This window comes from Centruroides sculpturatus, unplaced genomic scaffold (assembly GCF_000671375.1).
Source record: "Centruroides sculpturatus isolate CEXI.00-Female unplaced genomic scaffold, Cexi_2.0 scaffold294, whole genome shotgun sequence".
Lineage (NCBI taxonomy): Eukaryota > Metazoa > Arthropoda > Arachnida > Scorpiones > Buthidae > Centruroides > Centruroides sculpturatus.
Genome location: NW_019384468.1, coordinates 481,571 through 494,992, shown reverse-complemented (window position 1 = coordinate 494,992; position 13,422 = coordinate 481,571). Strand labels below are relative to the sequence as shown.

Sequence of the window (13,422 nt, the reverse complement as noted above, 5' to 3'; positions counted from 1 at the left end):
AATCTCCTGTTAAATTTATACGTCGTAAAACCGGATTTATAAGCAAGGAAAATGATTTCATAAATTAAAATAACGGAGTTAGTTATTTGAATTATTAATTTTGTTATTTCTATAGAGTAATTTCCTTATAAATAAGAGAAATTATATTCATATATTCTTATATATTATAGTAGAGATTAGCTATAAAACTTTCAGTATTACAATAGAAGATGAAGCACGTTAGCTACTTTATTATGTAGGGGAGCTTTTTTTTATATAAAAAAAGTTGCAGCACTTAAAATAACTTAGAAACATTTACGTAGTGTTTGAGTTTGACAGGACACTTAGCAATTATTTATCAGGTAATCTCCTTTAAGAGAAAGGTTTCTAGTTTAATACATTTGTCACCCCCTAAAGTTTGTGGTAAAGTATATGTCAGAAGTTAACCACATATTCCATCATTTTTATCGACGTGTTGAAAATACTCGATTAACTTTTCTTCGCGTAGTCAACTAATTTTTTCTCTACGTCGACTTTTCCATCAAGCTTTCATAAATACTATCTTGATGTATCTTTCAATCATCTCGGAGGTGAAAAAAATACATTAAAAAATTCAGCAACGAGTTGCTTAACTTTCCCGGAAACATTTAAAATTGCGTATAGCGCCATCTGTTACGATATTTTAATTTTTAATATCGTTTTTATGTTTTTTAATTGATATAAAATAGCAAATAGCTTAATTTTCAGGGTAGGGATGAGTTTTATATAAAATTGTAAATACTAATAACGAATAAAGTCGTCATTGAGTCCGACCCCACTCGAGATATGACAAACGACCCCCTTTATCTCCCCATCCTAGCGATCTTTAACCATCAAAATTTAACAGCATAAATCCCTATAAAACACAAACCAATCTGCAAAATTCAGAAATTTTCGACTAAAAGCACAGAACTTATTAAGCGTGCCCCCTCACACACTAACATTCATACATACAGAAACCCCCCAACATTTTCGACGTTTCGAGGTTCTCTGAATCCAAAAATGTAAAAATCTTGTAGGCCCATTTCTTGATCGATCGCTATACTTTCCCTCTGTTATATGGGAAATTAATAAAAGAATTTTTATAACAGTTGATTAAGCACTAATCAATTTTTCTGCTGTAGACTTGATGTTGCTGCTGCTCAACGTAGGAAACCACTAGCTGTTACTTTTCCTTATTTTATTACCAGCATGACTATGTTACAGTTCCTTATAATGATTATAATTTCGTCATCTGGTGGTATGTAACACTTTATTTATGCGTATTATTTTAATTGTTATACGAAAAGTTTAACTTTGATGGAAGAAAATTTACATTTCTTTCAGGTATAGCGCCTGTTGGACTTCATCCAGTTGTTGAGTTTTTGCTTGATGTGGATACTTTTAGCGGTCATCAACCCATAGATTATTGGCACACTCCTAATATGTGGATTGGACCTTCAAAAAGAAGTTTAATAAGTAAGTATTTAAAATAAGTTCAAACATTTATGCAAGTAAATAAATAAAATTAATCAATTTTTGCCACACTTATGAATTACTACATGTATTATTATAGTCGATCCCCTATAACACTGTTGATAATTCCGTTTTATATGAATTCCAAGTTGTACGAGTCACTTAGATTTTACAAATACGTGTGCCGGGCTGTGAACGGCACTGTGTTATAGGGGGGTCGACTGTATTATTATATCTTGTACTGTAAAACAATCTGATTCTATTTTGAGGTGTGTGAGTAGGAGTGTGATTGGATGAATGGGTGTAAATTATATGCAACCTAATCATACAGTTCACATTTTAAGCATTAGAAGCAAATTAGCATCCTTGATTGCTAGCATCTAAAGCATGGGAGCAAGTTAGCTTCCTTGAATGATAGCATCTGAAGCATTGGTGGTAGCAAGTTAGTATCTTTGAAGGGCAGCATTTCAAGCACTGTTAGTAAAGTAGTATTTATTAAGCATATCAAGTTACGGTTGAAACTACCTTCAACTATTCTGAAGATAGAAAGAAAATACAGAGAGAATTTTAAACCCATGTTGATATAAACTTGCATAATTATTGATGTCAAGACAATGCAAAAAACGTCAACTATTACATAAATATAACCCAAAGAGTATTTTATACATATTTGGATAACTGCACATGAAATATCTTTCATATCATCATTGTAATATATATAGCCTTTAAGAATAATTTGTTACAGGCTTCTCATAAATTATTTACTACTAAAATTGTATTAATTAATAAGACAATGCATCTGAAGTCTTGTTTGCGACTTAAAAACTCCTTTAATATAATTAAAATTTCAATATTTAATAATAAATAACCACTGTAATGAATAGTTTTTTTTTATGAAAATAAATTTAGAAGTTAATCTCCATTAAAAATGACCAGTTAATTTAGCTTGAACTATCGAGAAATTTAGTAAAAATATTACAAAAGATTAACTTATTAATCCTCTTTTTGTGTATTTCGAAAAGGTAATCAGGAATCTTTCGTCGAAAATAATTAATTAACGTTACAAGTAAAACAGGAGACAATTACATTTTAAAAGTAGAAAATTCATTCACAATTTTAACAAAAAAGCATTATATGTATAGAAATATCTGAATTTAAAATATTTAATTAGTAACAAACCATTACATAATTCCCTTTTATGAAATTAATTTACTGCAATGTAAAGTAATTATAATTGAAAAGTGCTAACAATAAGTCTCCAAAAGTATTATTTTATTTTATACTTGAAGCTATACATTTATTTACTATTCATTCTAAGAATTATTTCCTTCCTCCCCCTAAATTTACTTGAAATTTAGAATAATTCTGCACATAAATTAATTCAAATTACAGGAATGGTCTCGATAGATATTTTGCTAGATTTTATACAATTTTTATTTGATTATAACTGGTTTTCAGGATGTTCTTATATATAATGTGATAAACCATTCGTTTGTCTGTTCGTTGCATTTAAATATATTTAGATAGGAGTTTTATCGAAGTTTAAGTACAGCTCTTTCTCTTAACAGAGATGAACTTCATTGAATTTAAACATAGGAATGATCTGTGCTTAAGTCTAAATAAAAATGAAGTGTTCAAGCACAGGTCTTTATTAAAAACAACATGAGATTTTGAAAAAAAAAAATTATTTTTTTCCCTTCCCTCATTATAATTGGCATACATTTACTCCACTTAAAGGCAGTTGGAATTTATAGGTCTAGAATTTTTTCAAATGCTTAAAACTTTTATATAATGAAATTTATATAAAATTTACTTTTCATTAATGTTTTAAATACATTTTATCACTAGAACACGGCGCTGTGTATACACCTTGCATGAGAAAGGATGCTACTATCATCCACGATCTATTGAAACAAGGATTTTCTGTATCTGATCCTCTTGGATGTTGCTACAACGATTTAAGGAAAATAGCAGCGACAACAACCGAGAACGAGTGTAAATATTTAAGTGACGGTAAGGTTTATCATTATGTACAATTTAATAAATTGTATTTTTACACAAGAAAAACAACTAACAATATTCGAAAATTGTTTTACTTCCTTAAAATATCGAAAAGGGTCTGTCTGCGTGTGTATATTTAGCCGTTTGGGTAAAAAATTAACTCGAAAAATATTATTGAAATTCTAACTTTATTGAGATCTGTTTTTTTTTATGAAAGAACAATAAAAATTCTTGAATTATTCTAGCGATTCCTTCTAAGAAATACGCTTATCAAATTGATTTTTAGCTTTAAATTAAATTGCAGATCTTTTTTCGTTGTGTTTTTTTTAAGATTTTGACATTTACATAAAAAATTTCTTTGAATGAATTAATTTATTAAAAATTCTGTTTTTTTTTACTTTTTTTATTTTAAATCTTATAATACATAAAAAAAATTATTTATATTATTCGACGGTTCGTCTGGAAGAATTTAATTTTTATTTATTAATCAATATTGCGTGGCGTTTTAATATACATAGTGTGAGAGGGGATTTCTCCTTCAGTGTGCGCGTCGTTTTAGTATGCATCCTGTGAAGGGGTTGTCTCTAGTATGTGTCATGTGAAGGGTGATGTTTTCAATATGCGTTATGTGATTGGGGATATCTCCATTGTTCGTGTTGTTTCAGTATGCTTCATGTGAAGGAGTGTCCCCTTCATAAGGCATAGTATGAAAAAGCTGTCTCCTTCAGAATGCGTGTCGTTTCAGTGTTCATCATGTGAAAGGGGGTGTCTCCAGTATGCATCATGTATCCCTTTCAGTATGTATAGTGTGAAGAAGCTGTCTCTATTAGTATGCATTTCGTTCGTCTTTTATGTCTCATTTTAAGTTAGTACATAAAATATGAAGGAAGTGTTCTGTAACTATAATACGAACATTTTGTTGATTATATTACAGACGGTGCAACATGGGATGTAACAAGATGTACTTCTGTTATATACTCCCGTATGAAGCACGTGCTAAAACCATGCTGCTACGGTTTACTAGGTAAATGCTTTCTTACTAATGAAATCGAATGCCAATTCTTGCATGGAAGATGGCATCCACATAAAGATCACTGCATGGAGGTACTGTACATATATATGTATATTCTAAAAGCTTTCGAAGCATAATTCTAAATAATAATAATTGTATTTTGCTTATTAGGTGAACTGTTTTGCATCATTTTGTGGTTCTTTCGGAATTACTTATCCTGAAAAGGGAATCTCTTTCATACCAACCGGCATTAGACAAAGTTGGAGATTTATACTACCGGTTTTCTATCACGCGGGATTTATACATTATTTTCTGGTTTCAATTTTGCAATGGATTATCGGAAGGCCACTGGAAGAAATGATTGGTTGCGTTAGAATTGGTTTAATTTATATCCTGTCATCGTTCGGTGGTAATCTAGTAAGTATTTTTAAGCTTTAAATAAGAAATTAGTTTATATTGTTTCGATATGAATAGCGTGAAAGCGATATCTTCTTCAGTATCTTTTATAAATTAAGTTAGAAGCGCTAATAGAAGCAATATTTTAAAAACATCCAGCAGAGTTGCTAACTTTCCTGGCAACATTAAAAATTTCAGTGGCGCCATCTGTTACGACGTTTTATTTAAAAATGTTTATATGTGTATATACTGTATATATAAAAATTTATTCTTGTAAAAAAAAAGGAAATGAATCAAAGTATTTACTTTATCATTAGCTTCACTTGGATGATTTTCTATGCATATTTTTGTTACATGAAAATATACTCAGTAGTCCATCAGAAAAAGAAATTGTTAAAAGGATAAAAGTTTTCTGAATGGTATCCGTAATTTGCTTTCAAATATTCATCTATAAATATAAAATGGAACAAACAGAGAGTAATTATTTGCTTTACTATCACAGAAAATGTTATATTAAATACAAAAGAATTACAATCCTTAGAGAACTGGAGGAGCTTTTTAAGTTTTCTTTCGAGTGAATGGCAAAGTTTTATTTTTTTTTTAACTTAGTAAATTACTTGTACACAATCGAATTTATGCAATTTTCATGGATTGAATTTAACATTGTGTTATTTTATACTTTGTTGAATACGTGGTGTATATGATTTAGATTTTGAATATTTCTTTGATAGTAATGATTTATTAAGTTGGTCTGTAAAGAAATGCGTATATTTTTCTATATATTTTTATGTTTTTGATCAACAATCATTCAGAAATTTTTAGTTTTTTTTTAATTATCACTTTATATACCAGTACACGTTCGCCTGTGCATGTGTGTTTGTATTGTATTGTGTGTTTTTATGTTTTTGTGTTGTTTCAGTGTGCTGTTTTGTATTTTATAGGTGTATTTTTACCTTACGCACGTGTTTTGTGTTTGCGTGAATATTACAAACACGCACCCAGTCACAAATATACAGTCACGTATTATCCATTTTATGAAATAAAACATACACTACTTAACTTTACGATATATGTAGTATAATCACATTAGTTTGTGAGTTAAACACGTACTTTTAATTAAATTTACAATACTCATTAGAGCTCAACATATCATTTTAAATAAATGCAGATTTTAATTTGCTAATAATTATTATATTTCATAATTCTGTGTGCATTATACAGCTTATAAAAAATTATAAAACTTATAGAGAACTATAAAAAACGTTTGTCTAAATCAGTGTTTCTCAACCTCTAACGAATCGTCGCCCCCTTCAACGTAGTATCACCCCCTTCACTACAAAATTCCGATGCAGAGGGACAAGGCTAATGCCAAATTCGTACTGCATTGAATAGACTACTGACTAGTAATGTTGTTTGTTTAATTATTGTACGATATAACGAATAAAATATCTAATTTTTCTTAATATAATCTTTTACTATATCACCCAGAAAATTGTTTTTCGCCCCCAAAATATTAATATAAATTGTTACTAATCGCCCCCTCAACATGGAAAAACGCCCACATGGGGCGATATCGCCCCCGTTGAGAAACACTGGTCTAAACTATTGTTATTTGACTTGTAAGCATATATTTACATATCTGCACGCTTAAGATAATTTTAAATTACAAAAACGAATACAAATTAAGTATGTAATTAAGCAATAATTAAGGAAATTAAGTGTGTATAAGGTCAATTTCAATAACCCAAACCACGTCGTTGCTAGACTTTCCCAACATTGTGTTCGAGTCTTCAGATTGGTTCGGGAAATATTAAAGGGGTGGGATGGAGACAATATTACCCTAACCAATAGTTCGATTGTCTTGAAAATTTCTACAAACATTTCACCTTAATATACAAACCTACGTGCAAAATTTCAGAAATTTTTCAAAAAAGGCATAGACCTTATTAAGCTTCGAAGTGGATGAATAAAAGTGTGCCCCCACACACTAACATCCATACATATAGAAAACCCCCAATTATTTTTTTTATTTCTCGACATTTTAAAGTCCCTTGAGTTCAAAAATGTAAAAATCTTTGGGATTATGTCTTGCGATCGCCATACTTTCCCTCTGTTATGTATAATAGCTACGAAAGTAAAACAATATTTACATTAAGAATACCAACTGTTTTAAACCAAAAATATAAATGAAAATTAATTTATTTTTACTTTTAAATGTTCTAATGTGTTCTATTGTTTAATTAATTAGAAATATATGGATATAATTAATTTATCTTACTTTACTCTCTAATCTAGGATTTCATTTAATCAGCTCACAAGATTATTCTTGATTAGTTGGTCATAGTCATTCATGTAAAGCCGTAGAATTCATCAGCAGCGAAGCATCTTCTAATGAAATATTAATATAATGAATGTAACACAGTAATGAATATAGAAAGCAATCAATTTATGGAGATTAATTTTTGAATTTCATGTTCTTACACGGTTAAATGTATATCGACTCAACATACGACACGTGACCTCATCTATCTCCTCACTCCCTCGACCTTTAAATACCAAAATTTACTATCATCTATCCCTCTAACACACAAACCTCCATGCCAAATTTCAGAAATTTTCGACAAAAGCCACAGTAGTTATTAAGTTTCAAATTAGGTGAAGAAAATCGTACCCCTACACACACTGACATCATACACACAGTACATTTTCCCTAATTTTTATGCTTTTCTCAATATTTTAATGTCCCCCGAGACCAAAAAAATGTAAACATTTTGGGATAATTCTGTGAACGATCGCCATACTTTCCCTCTGTTATATATAACAGCCGGAAAAGTGAAGATTCAGCTACATAGAATTTATAAGGTATGAAGATATAAATATTTATTTTTCCTTTCTGAATTTTCAAAACTTTACAAAGTAAAATAAATGTAGTATATACTGTACTTTAAATCTACATAGGAAACGAAAGTTTATATATTTTATTTTAGAACTTTATAAACAAGAAAATGTAAGTAATTTAGTGGAAGAGTAGTTGTGAGGAATTTACATTTTCTTACGAAATAGTAAAGTATTAATATAAAAAAAATATATCGATATATAACTATAGAAACTATACCTTACAAAATTAAAGTATAGGAATTAATTGTAGAAGAATTATCTCACCAAAAAAAAGGCAACTTTACCGAAAAACAGCAGGCTCGTCGCTCTAGTAGTACAATTGAATTATATGTATTATTAATTATAATATAACTATAATAATTTTTTAAAAATTACGTGACTTCTGGTACAGATCGGAAGTTCGTATACATATGAGGTCACAGCTTTCTATATCCGGTCTCAATTTTCATCTACGTAATTACGTTTTCGAAATTAATTAAGAAAGAACGAACATACAACCAGACAACAGTAGGAATTTATAGGATCAGTCGACCTCCCCTATAACACTGTTGATTATTCCGTTTTATATGAATTCCATGTTGTATGAGTCACTTAGATTTTACAAATACGTGTGCCGGGCTGTGAACGGCTCACGTATTTGTAAAATCTAAGTGACTCGTACAACATGGAATTCATATAAAACGGAATNTTAAATATACATAAGTTGGTATTATTGTTACAATAACACCATTACAAAGTCCATTATTAGTCTTTTTAAGGCAGCCATAATCATCCATATTACCTTATAATTAATTATCTTATTCTAACAATTATTAAACAGATGAATGTACATGCTGTTCCCTTGTCGCTGCCTGGAAGGACCCCATGGATAATCACACAAAGAGCTTTTGCGTCAATTATAAGCACACCATATTATGAACAACTTTTGAACAGGTGAATCTTTTGGAATCCTCTCGGTCACTCGCTGTCTTCAGTATCTTCACTGGCGCTGTTAATTTCTCTGTCGTTGTCTTGGTTGTCACTTAGATCACTTTCTGCTACTGCACCGCTGCTTTGTTGACTTTGGACTGTATTTTGTGCTTTGGTTTTGCTATAGTCTGGTAATAGGGTTCCTGTTTTAGTTATAAACTGTTCCAGGCTTTCCCATACTTCTTTATTGTTAATTATTCTATGTTGATCTGTTCTCCACCTTATACCATGTAACATGCATTGTCTAAAAAATTGTTGTCTGCTTTGCTCGTATTTTTTACAGTCAAAAAGTAGATGATTCGCATCTCCTTCGCTTTCCTCGTCACAATCACAATTTTTTCTCCTTGATATTTTGAATCTATATAAATAAGCTTGAAAGCTACCATGATTAGTCAGAATCTGGGTAGTTTCATGACTAATTTTATAATGTTTGTTGCGGAGTCTATCCTTGATAATTGGAAAAAATTGGAAGCAATGTCTACCTGTGGTAGAATTTTCCCATTCCTTCTGCCAGGTTGTAACTTCCCAATTCCTCATTTGTTTCTTTAACTCTTTCATTGGTATCCTTTTATATGTTATTTTCGAATCCGATGTAACTGCCCTTTTAGCTAAAAAGTCTGCCATTTCATTTCCTTTTATTCCTTGGTGCGCCGGTATCCAACTGAAGAACAAATTATTGTTATCCGCAATTTTATGGGCCTCTCTAATAATTTCTACTGCCAGTAATGGGATGTTCTTTTCCTTCCTTAGTGTCTGCAGTGCTACTCTACTATCAATATAAAATTTTATACTACCTTTGTATGTTTCCAGGTTTGTTCTTATATGTATCAATGCTTTGTAAATAGCCCATAATTCCGCCTGTGTTATGGTACAGTGGTTTGCAATTTTAAAGTTAGCCTGATAAGTTTTAACTTTTGAATTTGTTTTTGTGATGTAGATTCCAGCACCGGCTCCTTCTGTTTGCCTAGACCCGTCAGTGTAAACTAACCACTGATAGTCCTTGTCCTTTTTATTTTCATATTCTAAGCTAACTTTGATTTTCATGCTTTCTGCTGGGTGAATTTCCAAGCTAATACTATTGTCAATCTTGTCAATTTCGGTTGTTAATATATTTTCTGATATTTCTTTTATATTCTTCGGTATAAGCTTATTTCTAATGTTTTTGTTTATTTCTTCAGTTGTTTTTCCCCATATTCTCGTATTCGTTACAATCCATTGCCAGGCTTTGGACTTAGCAGTTATATGAATAGGGGTCAAGCCTGCTATCGCCAGCAAAGCATCTGTTGGCGCCGTTCTATACGCCTTAGTGATTTTAATAGCAGCTTGCCTCTGTACCGAAAGTAATCTTTTCTTTATATGTATATTATCTAGTGCTTCTTGCCATACCGGCACAGCATATAGTAAGGCCGGTTCTATAGCAGTTTTATAAATGAGGGTACTATTTCTTGGATTTAGCCCCCAATACTTTCCCATAATCCAATTAATCTGGTTTATTCGTTGTTTTGTTTTTGCGGTCAGCTCATTAATATGGTGGTGCCAACTGAGATTGGGATCTATGTGCACTCCTAGATATTTTAATGTTTTAACCTGCCTCCATTCATACATACAGAAAAAAAAATTACCACCAAATTGGTTTTATATTTCTCAACGTTTCGAGGTACCCTAAGTCCAAAAAATGTAATAATTTCGGGGGGAGGAGTAATTTTTTGAGCCATGGCCATACTTTTCCTCTGTTATACAGTAATATTATAACAGAGGAAAAGTAAGAAAATTAAATTGAACCCTATTGAAGAAGTTACATTTTCCAAAAAAAAAAAAGAAGAAAAATGTAAATGCTTTAGAACCTTTACAATAGAATCTTCTTTTACAAAAATTTCTTGTAAATTTCTTTACAGAAAAAGAAATTTAGAAGTTTCAAAGAAAAGAAAATATGAATATCTTTTATTGATATTTTATTNTTGATGGCTTACATATTAATTTAAAACAGTTTAAAATCTCTTTGCACATGTTTCAAAATAATTTAATCGATTTTAAAATATAATTTTTTAAAAATTACGTGACTTCTGGTACAGATCGGAAGTTCGTATACATATGAGGTCACAGCTTTCTATATCCGGTCTCAATTTTCATCTACGTAATTACGTTTTCGAAATTAATTAAGAAAGAACGAACATACAACCAGACAACAGTAGGAATTTATAGGATCAGTCGACCTCCCCTATAACACTGTTGATTATTCCGTTTTATATGAATTCCATGTTGTATGAGTCACTTAGATTTTACAAATACGTGTGCCGGGCTGTGAACGGCTCACGTATTTGTAAAATCTAAGTGACTCGTACAACATGGAATTCATATAAAACGGAATAATCAACAGTGTTATAGAGGGGTCGACTGTATGCAATTTGAAAAGTGTAGCCAAATTAATTACAGAAGGGATAGTAAGGTAGCATTTTTAGCTTATACATTTAAGCTAAAAATTCATAAGAATAAAAACATTTTCCTGTGAATCTTCTTATCTCCTTTTTATAGGAAAATCTACATTTTATTTTTATAAAAATGGGTTTTATTTTAAACTTTCTAAGATACTTACATTTATTTTTTTAATATATCTTTCATGATAAAGGTAATGTAACGTGAACCTACATTACCTTCGTTATTAGATGAAACAGTAAGATAATGTAAATTTTCTTTATTGTTATAGGTTTGAATTACAAAAATAAGATCTATACTTACTACAGAAGTTGTCCCCCTTACAAGAAAATAATGTATTTTAATGCAGTAGATTTACTCAACATATATAAATATAAATAATAATATTTATATATTAATATATTAAAGTAAGCCTGTTAAAGTATATATGTATAGTAAGGTGAAGAGCTTCTATAATAAGATATATATTAACTTATTATAAAATATAATAAGATAACCTTTGTCTTACATAAAAACTGTGAATTTTTAGCAGTGTGCTCTTTACGCCGCAAGAAAATACATTTTATTTTTATAATTTACAGCTTCTAAAGAAAGGTAATCTTTATACAGAAGCTGTAAGTCTATATATATATATATATAAACTTAAACCTTATATATATATAGTAAATGTTATACATCTTATAGTAAATATAGATCTTTATCTTTACAAACGAATCCAACAATGAGTTGCGTAACTTTCCGGCAAAAAATTTTTAAAATTGTGTGTGGCGCCATCTGTTATAAGATTTTTTAATTTAAATGTTATAAAATGAGTTTAATTAATTAAAAAAAATTGTAAATGCTAATAACCAGTAAAATCGTCAAGTCCAACCCTACCGGAGATACTACACACGACTCCAATTATCTCCTCAACCCGTCGACCCTTAACCATTAAAATTTAGTAGCATCAATCCCTCTAATACACAAATCTTCCTGTAAAATTTCAGAAATTTTCGACAAAAAGCACAGGAGTTATTAAATTTCAAAATGGATGGACAAAATTGTGCCATCCAACACACTAACATTCATACATACAGAAAAAAAAAAATTACCACCAAATTGGTTTTATATTTCTCAACGTTTCGAGGTACCCTAAGTCCAAAAAATGTAATAATTTCGGGGGGAGGAGTAATTTTTTGAGCCATGGCCATACTTTTCCTCTGTTATACAGTAATATATAATTATATATTACTCTGTTATAACTATATAATAATATATAGTTATAACAGAGGAAAAGTAAGAAAATTAAATTGAACCCTATTGAAGAAGTTACATTTTCCAAAAAAAAAGAAGAAGAAAAATGTAAATGCTTTAGAACCTTTACAATAGAATCTTCTTTTACAAAAATTTCTTGTAAATTTCTTTACAGAAAAAGAAATTTAGAAGTTTCAAAGAAAAGAAAATATGAATATCTTTTATTGATATTTTATTTTATAGAAATTTAAAAATCGTATTTTCGCATCGTTAAAGAAATCAAATAATAAAATAAAATATTAAAAATAAAAAATACCAGAATTTATTTCATGCCACGTTGAATCTATTTTATTTATTTATTTACTAAACTTTCTTCTCCAACAAATTTATAGAAGAATGGTTTTTTTTAAAAAAGTATGCATTTTATTTAAATAATTTATTTTTAAATATTTACATATAATAAAAATATTTATTTTTGTAATAGTAATTATTTATTCCCTTATTTAAATTTGTGTATTTTATATTTAGTGAATGTAAGGTGTGGCCTAAAAGTTAGTTAACCGAATTAGCTAACTTTCTTGCATCTCCGTTAACTAACTTTTGGGCTACCCATTTAAAAAGAAAACAAGTCGAAGCTGAATTTAAATCGTTTTTATTCTGTAAATAAATAATTTAGTTTATTATTTAAGTTTGTTTTGGCTTTTTTAGTTGAAAAATTTCATTTTATACGTGAAAATTATTGTATTTCGTGGATTAATTCCACTACAGAAAATTAGCTTAATACACATAAGAGAAAAAGAAAAAAAAGATAAAATTATTTGAATATATCTGAAATTTTCTCTAGTATTATGATTTATTTATTTCAGATTTCGTATTTTGTTTAGTAATTTTGTGTTGAACATATGCTATTGTGATTCATACTTCATTATAGGAAAATCTAAGCAACTGACAAAGAAAGAAAAATTTAAGATTTCTGAACAGAGGTAATTGAGTAAATCAATAGAAGA

General features: G+C 29.6%; 2 protein-coding genes across 2 annotated transcripts; one reads left to right on the top strand and one right to left on the bottom strand.

Annotated features, from left to right (window-relative positions):
• The first annotated feature begins 1,016 nt into the window (after window positions 1–1,016).
• Window positions 1,017–4,939, top strand: LOC111621088 (inactive rhomboid protein 2-like). Its single transcript, XM_023363148.1, has 5 exons — window positions 1,017–1,258; window positions 1,345–1,476; window positions 3,322–3,486; window positions 4,409–4,578; window positions 4,658–4,939. Exons 1-5 carry the CDS (start codon window positions 1,210–1,212, stop codon window positions 4,922–4,924), a joined length of 783 nt encoding a protein of 260 aa, XP_023218916.1. The 5' UTR covers window positions 1,017–1,209; the 3' UTR covers window positions 4,925–4,939.
• Window positions 4,940–8,737: 3,798 nt separating this feature from the next.
• LOC111621079 lies at window positions 8,738–10,354 on the bottom strand. The gene has a single exon (XM_023363139.1). The coding sequence runs from the start codon at window positions 10,352–10,354 to the stop codon at window positions 8,738–8,740; it is 1,617 nt and encodes a 538-aa protein (XP_023218907.1).
• Window positions 10,355–13,422: the final 3,068 nt, after the last annotated feature.

Bases quoted from the DNA above. Each gene is read 5' to 3' on its own strand.
- LOC111621079 (XM_023363139.1), bottom strand. From the start codon at position 10,354: ATGTATGAATGGAGGCAGGTTAAAACATTAAAATATCTAGGAGTGCAC.
- LOC111621088 (XM_023363148.1), top strand. From the start codon at position 1,210: ATGACTATGTTACAGTTCCTTATAATGATTATAATTTCGTCATCTGGT. The intron at 1,259-1,344 runs GTATGTAACACT...CATTTCTTTCAG, and splicing joins TATAATTTCGTCATCTGGTG to GTATAGCGCCTGTTGGACTT. The intron at 1,477-3,321 runs GTAAGTATTTAA...TTTTATCACTAG, and splicing joins TTCAAAAAGAAGTTTAATAA to AACACGGCGCTGTGTATACA.